Here is an 18,142-nt window from a genome sequence, read left to right as displayed (position 1 = left end):
CACATAAAACAAATAACACTTTGGTGCTCTTTCATGGTGGAAGTCGACAGTGGATCGGCCATATTTGCCAACTACTGCACAGGCACATATTCAATCATCATGACTCCCATATAAGGATTTTCCTATGGAGTCATTTTATGTCCTGAAATAAAATTTTCCGTTGTGCATACTTTTCTGTACACTTAAGAATAAAATTCCTATTATTTAATGACTTTCCCTTTTATTAAAAACCCACCATTGATATTCCACAAGGTTGGCAATATATAATAAAAGCACACCTGCAGTTCACTACAACAAGCCTTACTGCTGGTACCTTACTGTATTTTATTCCTCTGTCGATTGTGAAGAAACATTGCCTTCCATCTTATTGGATGAGACACAGGTGGCTGTTTCATTTTTCAAGCTCTGCTTCCTCTGGCTTATATCCTGGCTAGGGTGGTAGTTCTCAGATGTTTTGTCAGAATGCCACAAGAGGGTGTCAGTGGTCCTGTATCAGAAAAGGATGAACTTGGAGGCATGGATTCTGTTGCAATTCACAAGAAATAAAGCTCTGATGAAAGTATTTTGCAACTGCAATGCACTTGCATGTGTAAATGGAATTCAGTGAGAACAGTGCTGTCACATTTAATATTACTTATCAACATTCTTATTGTATATTTCTATAGATTAAAAATGAAAATTGTTTTTCAAGTGTAATACTACACCCCACCCTCTTCCCTCCCTCCCCTAAAAGTCTACATCTATGTGAGACCTGGGGTATTTAATTTTTTTTCTAGAATTTAATTGTCTAAGAAATAAACCTATTTTGTTTAATGATCATTGTATAAATTGTAGTGTTTTTGATGCAGTATTGAAATTCAATCTTACGTATTTTGTTTTATTATTCAGTATTTGGTTATGGACTACTATTGCGGAGGAGACCTTCTGACACTTTTGAGTAAATTTGAAGACCGCTTGCCAGAGGACATGGCAAGGTTTTATATAGCAGAGATGGTGTTGGCAATAGGTTCAATACACGATTTAAAATATGTACATAGAGACATTAAACCGGATAATGTGCTGTTAGATGCTAATGGACACATACGTTTAGCAGATTTTGGTTCCTGTTTAAAACTGTTTGAAGATGGAACAGTGCAAAGTAATGTTGCTGTAGGAACGCCTGATTATATATCACCAGAAATTCTTAGGGTAAGTAAGGCTCAGCTTGTGTGGTGCAAAAATATCAGCACTGAAATAGATTTTTTGCTGTATTTGTATATACTATCACATATTAATTTGTTTTTAGTTTGAAATAAGTTTTGCTGTTAAACACTTAAGTAACCTTCGTGTAACTAACTTTATTTTTCTCTCAGATGTAAATGATTTTTTTTATATAGTTTAAGGTAACCCCCATTGGTGTGTTGAAATATTTCGCAAAGTTGAACTTTACTTCGTCAGTGAGTTACAAGTGGACTTATTTTTCTTATGAGTTCCTGATGAAATAGGTGAAATATTCATTGTGTGTCAATCAGAGCACCAAGACAAGTGACTTATCTTCTACTATGTTGTAGGATATCCCACTGTGGAAAGTCAGGGAAATGAAAATTGATCAGAGAAAAGCCTGGAGATAGGTAAAAGTTATGGAAAATCGGTAGTGTCTTTAAAATATCAGGGAAATTTAAATCGAATGCAATTTGTTTTTACGTGGCATTGGTGAATGCCACCCTCATCAAGCATTTTATATTTTTCTTGCTACAATGTGTTTATTGTATATGAGGGAGTAATCTTGTGTACTCTTGGCTGTGTGATCATCCTGCTATGACTGTAGTATGATGTGTTCTGCAGTGAAAGCAGTATGATACTTTTTGTTAAAAAAAAAAAAAAAAAAAAAAAAAAAACCACAAACAGCACGACAAAAAACACTTTAGGAGTTCTTCCAAGCTTTCGATACTATCTCGGAATCATCTCTCGACCAGCCCTGATGATGATTCCGGGATGGAATCGAAAGCTTGGAAGAACTCCTAAAGTGTTTTTGTCGTGCTGTTTGTGTTTTTTTTTTATTGTTCTTAACAAATATGTTACCAGCACGTGACGAACATTTACTGTCACAATATGATATTATTATTATTAAAACATCATTCATGTCCAAACTTATCTATGGCAAAGTCCAAGCAAAATGGATCTATTCTAAGAAGTATTTATAGTTTTGGTTGAGTGTTGTTTTTATAAATGTAATATGATATAAAGTAATATGAAAAAGGTTTGGATAAGGTGAAGGCTGATTAAAAAATAATGATAAACAAATGTATCATCTCTTGGAACACTCCATCAAGTCAATAAAAATCCTATTAAATTAAAAGTTTTTAAAAATCAATGCAATTATGTGCACAGATCCATCAAAGATATTTGTGAGATTAGGGAAATAGATTCTCATAATTCTGGGGACACCCTGAGTTAAGATGATGTGTGACATGAGGTCATTGGTTATTTATACACTTCATAACCATGTTTTTAAGTGTCAGTTTCCATTTTGAAAAAAAAATAATGCAAAAAGCATACTAAAAAATGTCACTTTATATTTTTTTACTCAGACTGCCTTTTGCATTTATAGTGTAATTGAAATCATTACATTGCAGTTAGCACACTAGTCCAATTTGTCAAGTAAAATTACCCATGCAAGATTCCTGTGATTTGGACTACAGGAGCCCAGGAGGAGAATTTGACTACCATGCTTGAGTGTCCTGGGTTTGATTTCCAGGGTGGATGGTCTCTGATAGGATTTTTTCTGCCAGTGACCCTGCTAAAGTGGCTCAAGGCACTCTAATCAGTGACCAAGATCCAGAATGCATGGCACACACCACATAAGCTTTCATGTCACAATCCAATGCACAGGTTATAACTTTGACTGGTATGGCTGAACAATCAGTAAATAACGCTAAAGCAAATTACCATTAATAGAAAAATATAATCCAGTTTTCAGTAGCCTGAAATTAGTTTGAAATGTTTTGCTTCTCTGTTTTAAGTAGCTTTACATTTGTGGATCTCTTGATGCCACAATTTCATCTTGTTGAATATAAAAGATTGAAATAAGAATGTTTTTTAGGCAATGGAAGATGGCCAGGGAAGATATGGACCAGAGTGTGATTGGTGGTCATTAGGCGTGTGTATGTATGAAATGTTGTATGGTGAAACACCATTCTACGCAGAATCCCTTGTAGAAACTTATGGAAAAATTATGAATCATAAGGTATGTATCAGCAAAATATTTCATTGTTACTAGTAGTTGTAGTTGTTTACATTAACAGGTCTTTGATAATCAATTCCAATTTGAAGAGTAGTGAAAATATTAAACATTCACTTACATTATGCATGCATTTTGAATGTGTATGACAGTGATTGATTTATCTTACTTTTTCTCATGTCTTGATTTTTTTTGTTTTTGTTTGAAAACCCAGTTAACATTTTACATTATTTTAACTTTCATTGGAGTTCTGAGCTTTCCTTAATTTAAAAGAGAAAGTATGTATCTAAGTGGGTGCTTTGGCTCAGTCGGTAACGTGCCTGACTACCATGCTAAAGGGCCTGGGTTCGATCCCCAGCCGGTTCAAATCCGGGAACTTTTCTAACATTGGAAGCGGCCCCGGTACCCACCCTGTGTCGAATGACATGGGTACCCGGGGGGAAACCCTGGGGAGTAAATGTGGTCAGGGGCGTGATGCTGATCACATCACCCCCACTCACGACCGCATCAAGAAAGTGTGGGGCGTTACCCCCACACCCCTATACGCCTTCATGGCATGGTGCTAAGCACAGGGGAGCACTTTACCTTTTTTAGTATGTATCTAAACTATTTTTTTTAATAAAAAAGGTCAGTTGTTTTTGTTATTAATATGTGATGTGATATTCATTTAATTGTTTGTTTCTTTCCTTTCCCAAAGAATTGTTTTGATTTCCCTTCTGACGTGGGGTATGAAGTATCAAATGAAGCCAAAGACTTAATGAGGAGACTGATTTGCAGTTCTGATTTTCGGTTAGGACAAAATGGTGTGGAAGATTTTAAGGTGAGTTTATATTTAAGATGACATTATATTTTAGAATATTTTCCATCAATGTTAACACTCAGAATGAATAAGTTTCACAATGCTTTATCCTTTTGGATCCCAAGTGTCTCGATCGAGATACCTAAAAGTAACCCTCACGGTCCCAAGCTTCTCGATCGAGACGCTGTGTCAAGGTCGTAGTTTTTACGTTATAACTTTTCTATTTTTGGCTAGAATTTCGATTTTTTTTTATATTGTTCCTAACACATGTATTTAACAGAAATGTTTCTTGCACCTTTTTTTTTTCTTCATGAAAATGGAGATGAAAAGGCGGGAAAAGGGACTTTTTTTAAAAAAAAAGTATTTTCAGGGGATTTCCCCCCTTTCCCCCTCCATATATACGCCGAATGTGCACAAATTATATATCGTCTGAATCTGTGATTCATTCTGCGTACAACGGTATATAGTTCATATCTCCAGGGCAAATAGTCTCTGAGCTAAAGTCATTCCAAGGTACTGCTGCATTTTGAAGCTTGAATAAGTAGCGTGCCGACCATTCCTTTTGGGGGGTACAACTCAAGTTACATTGGTCATATGATAATAATGCAAATATTTTTGTGTTCCTTACATGTCAGCGATCATTTCCATGTGCATGTCGACACTGTCATGTACTTTTTTTTGGGGAGGGGGCGGGAGGGGGGCAAAACCCCATTTTTTAAAAAAAGTATTTTCAGGGGATTTCCCCCCTTTCCCCCTCCATATATATGCCGAATTTGCATAAATTTCATATAGTCTGAATCTCTGGTTCATTCTGCGTACAACGGTATATCACTCATCTCTCTAGGGCAATTAGTCTCCGATCTACACTCATTTAATTGAAACTGCATTTTGCTCAAAATCGGCTCAGAACCATGAGGCTTACTTGTGAAAATGGCCTTGGGAATCAAAAGGTTATTACTGAGTAGTAATACATTTGTAGTAAAAATTTATTGTAATTAGTCACAGAAAATAGCATTTGTCAACTGGTTAGAATACTGTCTTCCCTGTATCTCACATAGAGCTTATAGCTCTGTAAGATGAAAATTATGTTGTTTTTCTCTGTGCATGTAAGTAGTCTTGAATTTCTAAATTTATTAGAAGCTGTGCAAATTACTCAACACTGCAAAGTTCTGTGCAAGAAGCAAGTATTTTCATTAATTAAATAGTCCAAATCATTTTAAATTTCTTTGCTACATGTAGTAACTAGGTAGTGTTTCTAAAATGATTATGTGGGTTTCATTTCTTTATAAATTAAAACATAACTGGTATTGATATTTAAAAAAAGTTTAAATTCAAACCAATATTCTGACACTTCTTAGTTCAAGTATCCAGTGAAATATAGGAAATGTACAGTTTTAGCTGTGTACTCATATTATGTGCCAAAAGTGAATTCCATTATTAAGTAAGAACTATTTTAATATTTTGTTCATAATACTAAAGCAAATGTCGGGCACATTGATCTAGTGTTGAGCCAGTGCCATACTGCTTAATACTTTCCCATAGTTCACAGTCTCCAAATATCCTGGGAATTATGCAAAATGCATAATTTGTACTAATTTTTTTATCAGCATTGTGTGGATTAATGTATGTCATGGTTAAATGAACTGAGTTAGTTGTTTGTTATCTCATATGTCAATGTATGAAAAAGTAAGACTGTTTCGTTTATATTGTAAGCCTCCCCGATAGCACAGTGGTAGCGTCGTCGCCTTGTAATCAAGGAGTCCCGGGTTTGATACCCGGTGGAGGCACAAGTGGTTCACCAAATCAATCCAATCAATCCAATCGTTTATATTGTATAGTTCCAATGGAATACCAGAACTTTTATAAATGTGTTGAACAACTATGAACTGCTCAAATCTTCAAGTTCCGGAAATGGTAAGGGTGTCAACAGTGGTATCAGTTCAAAGTGCTGCCTTTTGTTTGATTGTGTTTTTAAGTCTACTTTATGCACAGAAAGGCTAAGCAGGATGGGCCTATAGATTAAAGTGTGATCCAAACCACTTTGTGCCTCCACTGGGTATCGAACCCGGGAGTCCTTGATTACATTACCACTACTCATTCGAGGAAGCTCAAAGTGGTATCGTGATTGACCCAGCCCTAGTCTAACATTTCTCATCATTTCAGTAATGTAAATATTTGTGTTGGCAGGAATTAGGAACATTTCCAGCATCAGTAAGTGTTAAAAGCACTATTGTTGTACTACTTTAAAATCAAGTTTAAACTTGGAATTATTTCCTTTGTTTTTTGTAACAACAAACACTAAAAGACAAGTCTTCTTTCTTTCAGAATCATGCGTGGTTTGTAGGCCTTGACTGGAACACTATTCGTGATAGTGTTGCCCCATATGTTCCTGAAGTCAGTAGTCCAACTGACACTTCAAATTTTGATGTGGATGATACTGACATCCGTACATCAGATGCTGTGCCTCCTACTGCCAATGCAGCATTTACTGCATTACATCTTCCATTTGTGGGCTTCACATTTACACAGGGAAGGTAGGTATCAGATTTTAAAACTTTAGATACATAAACATGTTAGGTGTCCTCTCATAAAAATGTGCAATGTAGGTATGATAATGTTACAGAACGCTCATATAAAGCAGGGATGGGCCGATACCGATAAAGTTCCAATATAAAATTTACTGATACCACATCTACACATTCCATCTTATCAATAATTGTAGTAGGTGATGAATTTCATGTGTAAAATTGATTATTAAGTAGCCTTTCTTCATACTATGCATTTTAATTACAAGTATACAGCATATGAGGATCATTGGAACTTCAATATTATGTTCATGTCATAATCACTTTTTTTTTCCTTGTGTATGCTGATTATATTTATAAGGGATAGTGTGTGGAAGATCTAAAATTTGTTCTTCTCTTTTAGTATATCTTGCAGCCTTGGCATTTTAACTCACAAGGTTTGGACTGGAATTATTATTATAGTTTTAACTTTAGAACACTATTTTTGGGTGATAAATGTAAGCAATGTTCTTAGTCATTGTAAAGCTAAATGCCTAAGTATATTGTTACCTAATTTTGTTTTGCAATTCCTTGATTTTCAATTGTATATTTCAACAGCTGCATATCAGATTTAAGCTCATTGCCTAGAGGAGAAATTGTAGATGGAAGTGCCATAATTCCCAGTAAGACTGTAGTTGACAAGAAAGTGCAACAGCTAGAAGAAGAAAAGGAGCAGCTATTGAAGAAATTATCAGGTAACTATTTAGTTCAGTTCTTGTCTCTGTTTGATGCAGCATTAGGTCAATACCATTGTAGAGGTGAACCAGTGCCTATTTTCTTACCAGGTCTGGATATCCTAAAGATGTTAAAAGTGGTGCCAATGTCTCAACTCTGCTTACAATGTGAGATATGTATGAGGGTAAGTCAGTAAGTAGGTCACAAACGTTTATTGAAACAATACTAAGTGAGATATTGGTTTGAATAAACTAAAGGCTAAAAGATTAAAAATCAGCAACTTACGTGTGTGAGTATGAGATTTTTCGTACTACGTTTCGGAGGTTACACTACCTCCTTCTTCAGGTTGAAACGATGTTATTCAGACACCTGACATGGTGCCTCGTCGTGAAAGTGATGGTTAAGGATTTAGGTTAAAATGTTGCATGAAGGACACTTTCTAAAAAAGAATGTAAATTACACATCTAAAACCGCGCAATACTCATAAAAAACAAAAGAACGTCCAAGGCTGAAGTCGGCGAACTGCCGACCAGTGCTCGGGGTAGGCGAATGCACGGTGTCAGCCCATACCTGGAGAAAGAAAACTTCTCCTCCTCAATCCTTCCAAACTGGGGCTCGGGAGTCACCAATCCAAGGTGAAATCGACTTCCACCTCGGCGGCTTTCCTAACCTCAGGAGTAACACGGAAGCCCATCTCGTCCCTATTCACCGCGGCTTTATCCCATTTTTTAAAGAAATTAACCCAGCCGTCTTCTAAATTCCCATCGTCCCTATTAAGTTTGTTCCAATTTTTCGCGCATATATGGGCAGCTTCATATACATTTCTGTCCAATTTATTGTTAACCTCCCTAATAACTTCCCTTTTAGCAATCTTATGTCGGTTAACCAATATGTGTTCAGATAATCCTGTTTTGGGTATGCCCTCCTTTACGTCCTTATCATGCTCTCCCCACCTAATTTGCATACTTCTCCCGGTCTGTCCCACATATTCCTTTCCGCATTCACACACTATCCTGTACACTCCCTTCCGCTCTTCAGGGTTATTGCGCCTATCCCCCCTCCCTTTCTTATAAGACGTAAAGTGTTTTTCAATACTCCGGGGTGCTCTTACCCCACATTTTATCCCGTAACCCCTCACGGACTTTTCAATTTTCTCGGAAACACCCTTAAAATACGGAATCCCGACAAAATATGTGTTCTTTTCACCGTTTCCTACCTCAGTTTTTTCCTCCTCTTTGTCATTTTGCGATGTTTCTTGTCTAACAATCTTTTTTGCTTTCCTAGCTACTTTTTCCAGGTCGCGGATAGTATACCCATTCTTTACCCCCACCTTCCTTATCCATTCTCCTTCTTTCTCTTTCTCTTTTTCGTCATTGCACAGTCTTTCGGCGCGAATGAAAAAGTTAAGAAAAACATTTAATTTAGTCCTATTCGAATGTTGGGATCTCTTATGGAGGTACAGCTCTCCAGCCAACGGTTTATGAAAGACCCCGGTTACGATCTGTTGTCCGGTTTTAGTAAGGCACAAGTCAAGAAAGTGGATCTTTCCGTTGGCCATATCTTCTCTAGTAAACCCAATTCTGGGGTCCTGCTTCCCCAATTGGTCGAAAATGCTGTCAAGTTTGATTTCATTCCCTATGATGAGGATGTCATCCACGTATCTCCCATAATATTTTACCCCCCCCCCCCTACATGCTCCATAGCGGCCTTTTCGACGTAGTGCATGAAGATGTTGGCCACAAGGCCAGAGATGGGATTGCCCATGGCCAACCCTTCTTTTTGTCGGAAGATTTTATCGTTAACGTAGAAGTAATTGTACCCCGTAATGAGAAAAAACCACCGGACATACTCCCAGGCGACCAAGATTTCAACGTTTTGGTCAATCAACCATCTATACAAACAATCTCCAGCCTTGTCCCGGGGGACACTGGGGTACAGATTAATAACGTCGAAACTACAGATTACGTCCCGTTCTTCTATGGTGAGTTTCTCAATAGTTTCTTTGACCATAAGAGAGTTTTTGACGCTATACGGAGTGTCCTTATTCATTTTTCCCATCCTCTTAATCATTTCTTTAGCTAAACCATATCCCGGATGTGCATACATGGGGATGATGGGTCTGAGGGGTATCCCTTCCTTATGGGTCTTAGGTATCCCAAAGGCCGTAGGAATATTCCCTTCCTTAACCCCCTTAAGTAATTTCTTTTTTTCCGCGCTTCCCAAGGTAAAACTGGTTTCAATGCCTTTTCTGATTTCTCGTTTAAACCGTTGGCTGGAGAGCTGTACCTCCATAAGAGATCCCAACATTCGAATAGGACTAAATTAAATGTTTTTCTTAACTTTTTCATTCGCGCCGAAAGACTGTGCAATGACGAAAAAGAGAAAGAGAAAGAAGGAGAATGGATAAGGAAGGTGGGGGTAAAGAATGGGTATACTATCCGCGACCTGGAAAAAGTAGCTAGGAAAGCAAAAAAGATTGTTAGACAAGAAACATCGCAAAATGACAAAGAGGAGGAAAAAACTGAGGTAGGAAACGGTGAAAAGAACACATATTTTGTCGGGATTCCGTATTTTAAGGGTGTTTCCGAGAAAATTGAAAAGTCCGTGAGGGGTTACGGGATAAAATGTGGGGTAAGAGCACCCCGGAGTATTGAAAAACACTTTACGTCTTATAAGAAAGGGAGGGGGGATAGGCGCAATAACCCTGAAGAGCGGAAGGGAGTGTACAGGATAGTGTGTGAATGCGGAAAGGAATATGTGGGACAGACCGGGAGAAGTATGCAAATTAGGTGGGGAGAGCATGATAAGGACGTAAAGGAGGGCATACCCAAAACAGGATTATCTGAACACATATTGGTTAACCGACATAAGATTGCTAAAAGGGAAGTTATTAGGGAGGTTAACAATAAATTGGACAGAAATGTATATGAAGCTGCCCATATATGCGCGAAAAATTGGAACAAACTTAATAGGGACGATGGGAATTTAGAAGACGGCTGGGTTAATTTCTTTAAAAAATGGGATAAAGCCGCGGTGAATAGGGACGAGATGGGCTTCCGTGTTACTCCTGAGGTTAGGAAAGCCGCCGAGGTGGAAGTCGATTTCACCTTGGATTGGTGACTCCCGAGCCCCAGTTTGGAAGGATTGAGGAGGAGAAGTTTTCTTTCTCCAGGTATGGGCTGACACCGTGCATTCGCCTACCCCGAGCACTGGTCGGCAGTTCGCCGACTTCAGCCTTGGACGTTCTTTTGTTTTTTATGAGTATTGCGCGGTTTTAGATGTGTAATTTACATTCTTTTTTAGAAAGTGTCCTTCATGCAACATTTTAACCTAAATCCTTAACCATCACTTTCACGACGAGGCACCATGTCAGGTGTCTGAATAACATCGTTTCAACCTGAAGAAGGAGGTAGTGTAACCTCCGAAACGTAGTACGAAAAATCTCATACTCACACACGTAAGTTGCTGATTTTTAATCTTTTAGCCTTTAGTTTATATTTAATTGTGAGTAATTCGCACATTATCAGTATGTTATTGGTTTGAAAAATTTTTTTTTTTTTTACAACATAATCTCCACCAACATTGCTTTGCCAGTCTGCGTAAAAGTTTTTTGGGTTGCTGGCCCATCCACAGTTGTATCTCATGTTCATCTGCGACAAATTTGCTGGCACCATGCACATACTTTTTGGAAATCAAATGATCATGCATTATACTGTAGGCTAAACCATGAGAACACCCCATTGCAGTTGCTATGCTGTCTATTGTCACTCGCCTGGCAGCTTGAATTATCTCCTCCACCCGTACCATCTCCACGTACACTCCTCAAGCACAATCACCATTTTTGAACTGAGCTGCTATGCATGCGTCTTCTATCTTATCAATTGCTGACTGAATATGAAGCTGGATTGTGCTTCCATCTAACGACACCCTTTAGAAACTACTCTTCTATTTTCAGCTACCACAAATCAGTTTGTGACCTATTTACTGACTTCCACTCGTAGAATACCAGGAATCATATAATCTTGTGGCAAAATTGTTCCAAAATTGTCTAAAAGAAATTTTGTACCTAAGCTATTTATTTATTTGTATAATAATGATGTCTATAGCAATCACAATCCCATATTCTAATGTAACTTGGTTTCCTCTGGAGGTTCTAGTCATGTATATGGACATGATGCTAATTTATCCAATCAGTGTATATTTGTGCTTGTCCAGACTGTGTTGACATTTGTCAGAATGTGTGCAGCACTTAGGTTTTCAATAAACTTTAAGTTGAAGGAAAACAATACTTGAATTATCAGCTGCTGAAAACCAACTGCTTTACAAAGCAAAGTGATTTGTGAAGAAGAAAAGAGGAGAAATTTATGTTTTATGTAACAGATAATGATAATTTTACGTAGTAACCCCCCTCCCCCAAACAACACCAATGGGATTGTAAACTTTTGAGAAAAACTTTAAAAACATAATTTTTTCTGATTCAACTGTATACCCTTTTTTTTCTTTTTTTTTAACTTTGATTCTTGTTACTTACCATCGATTTTCTGCCACTTTTGGCTAATTGTAATGATGAGGATGAGTGGTGATATGAAATTGACAAAGGGGCACTCACAAAAGAACACTTATGGCCAGTTCGGGATCTGAACCTACAACCCCTGGCAACATAGCATGCTGTGCTAACAACTCTGCCACTGAAATCTGCTGCTCCCTTTCTTCTGGCATGTAGACATTGCTCAAATAATTTGTGCTCAGGATGACATGAAAGATTGTGAAGAAAGTGAGTAGCCAGTTGGTTTTTGGAAGCCATGAAAGTTGTTCTGTAAATCATTTGTTTTAGCTGCTCTTAACTTTTAGTTTTGTGATAATGATTCTGTACAAGTGTGTGGATGAGAATGAGTATATAGTGCTGTTACGTGTCTAATTCTAGATCATCTCTTTCCAGAATTAAAACTTTCTGAATTTCCTGGTGATGCTGTGAAAGAAGAACGCCGCATTTCACCAACGTCAGAAGGAAATGGAACAAGAAAACTTCAGGATGAAATAAACATGTTGACTAAGAGAAACAGTGGTGAGTTCTTAAAAGCTATGAACATTGAATTAAAATGTGTGTATCTCAATTAAGCTTATTTCTGACAAAAATTATTTTTAAAATAATAAAATCTAATGTTGAATTAGAGTGCATTAATTTTTGTCCCCAGAGGTTCTTTGCAGATTATGCTGATACCATCAGGAGTTTAAATAGCATGGTTAAAACTACAAAACTAGTAACTAATAAGTAGAAATACAAAATTTGTAGGAAGAAATGAAGACTGCGATAAATTTGGAGGCACCCATCACCCTAATCTTGATTTTTAGTCAAAAGTGAGAGATAAATGGTGTAAAATATCAATTCAGTTTAATTTATTACATTTATCAGGGTTCCCCAGTAAGTAATATCAATATGTCAGTAAGTCTTGGTTGGAATATATTAATTAATACAGACAATATCACTTTTAGATATTCTCTAAACTTAATTTCACTACAAAATAATGTGTGTGTGTGTTTACTGTTATATAGGTATTATATGAATTGTTATTGAAATTCTTCGATAAATTATATAGGTGTGGTGACATTGTAATGTGTAAGTTCCATGATGTCATTTTGTATAATTTTAAACTGCTAACTCCTAGAAGTGACAGTATTTGTGCCTATTCAATTGCCGTAGCTGCGATTACCTGGACATGTATGAAAGTATTTAAAATCACGCTGTTGCAGCCATAAATTGAATAGATATTCTCAGAACACTTGAATTTGTTTCGTTCGAATACATCTTGGCAAGAAATTACTTCAGATTTTATGTCTCTTGTCAGCAGAGAACATTATGATCTTGTTTTTCAGCATACCAAGAGCTTGAATTCAGTTGTTGTTTTCATGTGCTGTATTCTTTCTTGCTTGCAGAGTTGGAGAGTAAAATAGAGCTTTTGGAGCAACAGCACCAGCAATCGACAAACTTGAAAAAGGACATAATAAACCTTGAAGGGGAAAACGTGCATAAAGTTAAAGAACTTGAAAAAGTTATTAGGTTATTGAAGCAGGAAAAGGATGAAGCCATGAAGGTAACCACAAAAATATTGTTTTAGATTAGTACAGTGAAACCCAAATTTAACGTTCTTGCATTTTACATTTTATTAGGGTTGAGCCGGTACCAATGATGATGTTTCGGCCTATACTAGCATTGGGTGGAATTACTGATGCTGGCTCAGTAGGTGAGCACGTTAAGCGGTCAACTTTCAGACTTGCCATTGAAGTTCCTGGGTTTGTGTCTCTGCCCTTCATCAATTTCATCCAGTAATCCTCATCGTTGCGATTAGCCAAAAGTGGCAGAAAAGCGACACTAAACAAAAATACAAATACATTATTTACTGACTCTGGCCGATACTGTCTTGGCTTTTTGGTCTTTCACAGAGGCTGCATGAGTGCCATGCAACACTTTCAAGAAGTCTATATATCCTGTAAATTATCCCAAATGTGGAGTTTCCATTTATTTTACACCAGTATTGTGAGAAAAACTGTATTTTGTGATTACATAACATATATTAAAGTAAAACTTTTTGTAAAGTGATGCATTTAATTGTATACTTAATCAATATTTTGAGCAACTTTCAATTTTTCCAATTTTCAAGTGTTACTGTCACTGAAATCTGTAACAGTATTTGTTCAGCCCTATACTTTAGCTTTCTGGTCTCAATAAATCAAAACATTAGATAATTTTCACGGATTATTCTTTTCTTTTTCTTGCATTAAGAGTTTTGTAGTTACAGTTCCCCTGAAAAACACATAATTGAGGTTCCACTGTATGAATTACTTCCACCTTTTTGTTACTTCTTTATGCATATAAATAGATTGTTTAGAGTTAATCAATCCTGGAAATTGTGCAATTTTCATTCATTTTGTGTCCATGTTGTGTGAAATTACAGGGGTGGGCAGCAAAAGCAACTGGAGCATGGTGTTGATCACATCACCTCCACATTCCCCAATGTGCCTTTATGACACAGGGAACTTTATCTTACTACAATGCTGTGTGACCATAGTGTCATGGTGCAATTTCAGACTACAGTATCTGAACAAAACATAATAGAACAATGAGGTTTACTGCATTGAAGAACATCTCCAAGAATTTATGAAGTGTGGTGAAGACTGGGGATGCGTGCCCATGTAGTTACATGATGTGACATGATGGAAACTGAGGCCTCCCAGATGGCGCAGTGGTAGCATCATCGCCTTGTAATCAAGGGGTCCCGGGTTTAATATGCAGTGGAGGCACATAGTGGTTCGGATCCGACTTTAAAATTGTAGGTCCAGTCCCGATTAGCCTTACTGTGCATAAAGTGGACTTAAAACACAAAATCAATCAATGGCACAAACTGCTATTTCCACAATGTTGAAGGGATGGATGGATAGGAAGGCTTGGAGGTCACAGTTATTAGGCCCCACGCCTTGAAACTTTTCCTTTCCTTCTGGGGTACATCAAGCAAAATGTACAGTATTCGTGTCAACAATTTTGAGCACCTGAAAGTGAGGAGGTGTTCAATCTGTCACAGCTGATGTGCTTAGTTGCGTGTGGCAAGAAGTGGAGTGTAAAACAAAGAAAGGAATATACACTGAATTGCAATAAACATGCATTTGAAATGTTTACTGTTCGTGGTTCTTTCAATAAATAATTTTGAAACTTTGCAGACACACTGTTCTGATTATTTCATAATTTTAAGCAAAACTTTTACATTAATAGGGTATGGTTGCAATGCAATTCTTATATTATATCAATTATAAGTGATCTGAGCAAAGTTAAAATGCTACAAATTTTCATATTGTATCTGTAGGAATTGTAAGAAAGTTGAAATTAGTATCTGTAAAGTAGTATAGTCAGTCACCCCTAATTAAAAATATTGCACAAGCATTCTTCTGTTTTATTAACCCCCACTTTGTTGCATGGTAATCACGTTTATTGCTCTCATTCTAACAGGAAAAGCTTGATGCTCAAGAAAAGCTCAAATTACAAGAGAAAGAATTGAAAGATGCCTTAAGCCAACGGAAATTGGCGATGACTGAATACACAGAAGTTACAGACAGGTAAGCAAACATAAATTATTATGTCCCTGCAAATATCTTGCCATACTACTAAATATTTTATATCAGTACATCCATAATATATAGAAAATAACATATTGCTTTCCCACTTTATCTTTTTATAATTCTTACAATCTTTTCAATCTCTTGTAATGCCTTTGCTTACTTTGCTAAATAATTACGTGTGTGTGCTCATGCACATTTTATGTATGTCAGTGGAGAATTATGTATTTATGTAACTCTATATTGCAAAATGAGATATTTAGAATACCAGGCCTCTCAATATAGAAATATTGTGTGATTCGTTAACAAATTTATATCAATTTTATGTTGTGTTGGCATTTTGAGTGGTAATAAACATATACTCACAAATAGTTTTCAAGTAATCTGTATTTTCATTGAATATTTCAGTTTTGCATTGACCTGTTTAAAAATTATATTTGAAACTTAATATTCGTTGTTTACGAATGTCAAGGCACAAGGTAAATATGTTTCGGTACCAATATATGTCGTCCTTTATAGGTTATCAGAACTTAGGCAACAAAAGCAGAAACTGTCGAGGCAAGTCCGGGATAAAGAGGAGGAGTTGGAAGTTGCGATGCAGAAAATCGATAATTTACGACACGACATACGGAGAGCAGAGAAGTTGAGGCGAGAGTTAGAAGCTAGAATCGAGGAAGCCCAGGCTGAAACAGGAAAAGAGAGAAAACTCAGAGAAAGGAGTGAAGAATATTGTAAACAAATGGAAGAAGAGATGGAAAAACTAAGGCAGAAGAATGTAGGGGAAAATATTAGTACAAATCAGTTGCAAGCATCTCAGGAAATATCAAGGTGTGTATTAATTATTGATATATTTTTCTTTTTTATTTTCTCTTATTTTATTTTATTGAGCCAACACCCATTATTTGTATTTGTTATATTTTTCAGCATCTTCTACGTAGAAAAATACCATTGTTAACATTTTGAAAGGATGGCAACACTGCAACTAGCTGAAATTGTTCAAAACATTCTTGTTGCTGTCTTTGCTACTGGCATGTATGACAGAATGAAATGTGTATTATATTATAGGAATAATGGTGCATTCAAAAAAGTAATACTCAGAAACATAATTTTGTAGGTATATACCTTTCCTTAGTCAGCAGTATGTTTTATGTTTTTGTCTACTCTGTCTCTCAGCATTATTACGTAATATTTGTTGATAGTTATTTGTAGTGATAACAGATTGCTACAAGTGAATAGTTTGATTCATGTTCTGTAAGTTGAAAATTTTGGAAGAAATCTTTTAAGTATGTAATGATCATCCATTAAGATAGAAAATTTTCATGTACAATTTTTCCTACTAGATTAAAAGCAGAGGTTGAAAAATTAGAAGTGCAATACAATGAAAATTTGACGCAACAACAAAGTCGCTATAATTTGGAATATTCAAGTCTACGAGACCAATTGCAAGAAGCCGAGAGTAGAAGAGATGGTCTGGAAAGAGAGGTGAGTAGAATTGTTAAATTCGATATAGTAGTAATTTTTGTAAAAGAAGTGTGTTAAGAATGGTTGAGCTATATACCAGTGTATCAGTATCGGTTGATATCATGGTATTGATATTGGAAAGTATCAATTTGCATTTATTGACCGATACCAGCCGATATTTTTCTGAGAGTCTTGGTTTGCTGAAGGATACATACAATTTAGGCAGACACCATTGTGGAGTACTGTGCAAAATTCCATGTGAAAATCAGATTTCCTGATTAACAAGAATCATTTTAGTAGTACAGTGGAATCCCAGTTTTACATTACTAATTTTATATTTTCTTGCATTGTACATTTTTTCATGGTTCAAATAAGCCTGTAAATTTTTCCTGGTTTATGCATTTAAACTTTTTTATCTTCGTTTCACTGTATCATTATTTCATGTGTGAATCTATGAACATTAAGAATGTTGTGGTTTGATATAATGCAGTTCTAATGAAACACTTGTGTAGCAACGTTTATAAGCACTGTGAATATTTTTTGATTGCTACAATGTTCATGTATCCATGGGCAATAGTATCAGTGTATGAAGTAATAAAGTAGGGAGAATTCATTTCTGAGAATTTCATATACACTTATACCTTGCACAATTCCTGTTTTTAATAGAAAAAATGTGCAGTCAATAAATGCCAATAGTGCTATGTGTCACGATACATAGCACAGGGCATATCATCATCCTTGTCCCGTTTCTTGCCTCTGGCTGGGTCGGCATAGAAGTCAAGCCTTTCCATTTTTTCGTGGTCTTCCACCACTCCTCTCTTTCCACGGTATTTCAAATTGTCCTCTTCTCCTAACACTCTCTACTATCTGCTCTTTCCACTGACATCTTGGTCTCCCCCTTGGCCTTATTCCCACTCCTTGTACATTGTAAGCTCCTACTGGTAGTCTTTCTGCATCCATCCTCTTCATGTGTCCGAACCATCTCATCTGTGCCTGATCTATCCTGTTCTGAAGCTTCACCACACCCACTGTCTGTTGGATCTCCTCATTCCTTATTCTGTCCCTTCTAGTCTTCCCCAATATGCTCCCTAAAAATTTCATCTCCACTGCCTGCATCTTCGTACGTAATTATTGGCACATAGTATCTGTTATATATTACCTTTTTGCATTTCATAGGTACATCGCTGTTCCATATTAATCTTCGAACGTTTTGATATAATCCACCACCCATTTGTCCTCTTCTGTTTACCTCCTCATCTATTCTTCCACTTCTCTCAATTATGCTTCCTAGATATCTCTTTCTTGGTTTATTTCTGG

General features: G+C 36.6%; 1 protein-coding gene across 5 annotated transcripts in view; it reads left to right on the top strand.

Annotated features, from left to right (window-relative positions):
* Positions 1-18,142, top strand: part of gek (serine/threonine-protein kinase gek) — a 122,662-nt gene that overhangs the window by 31,570 nt on the left and 72,950 nt on the right. For all 5 annotated transcript variants that reach the window (XR_014440753.1, XR_014440754.1, XM_083111733.1 and 2 more), the window contains exons 4-13: positions 889-1,188; positions 3,083-3,226; positions 3,918-4,040; positions 6,345-6,553; positions 7,142-7,278; positions 12,198-12,323; positions 13,193-13,350; positions 15,258-15,364; positions 15,884-16,192; positions 16,705-16,846. Coding sequence is in view for 3 of the 5 variants with exons in the window: in XM_083111733.1 (XP_082967859.1) it covers positions 889-1,188; positions 3,083-3,226; positions 3,918-4,040; positions 6,345-6,553; positions 7,142-7,278; positions 12,198-12,323; positions 13,193-13,350; positions 15,258-15,364; positions 15,884-16,192; positions 16,705-16,846 (1,755 nt within the window). In the remaining 2 variants the exon portion in view is untranslated. The remainder of the gene's footprint in view (positions 1-888; positions 1,189-3,082; positions 3,227-3,917; positions 4,041-6,344; positions 6,554-7,141; positions 7,279-12,197; positions 12,324-13,192; positions 13,351-15,257; positions 15,365-15,883; positions 16,193-16,704; positions 16,847-18,142) is intronic.

The sequence above is a fragment of the Lepisma saccharinum genome, chromosome 25, assembly GCF_977018435.1.
Source record: "Lepisma saccharinum chromosome 25, izLepSacc3.1, whole genome shotgun sequence".
Taxonomy (NCBI): Eukaryota; Metazoa; Arthropoda; class Insecta; order Zygentoma; family Lepismatidae; genus Lepisma; species Lepisma saccharinum.
The sequence above is the reverse complement of the archived record's forward strand: the minus strand, read 5'-3'. Positions and strand labels throughout refer to the sequence as shown.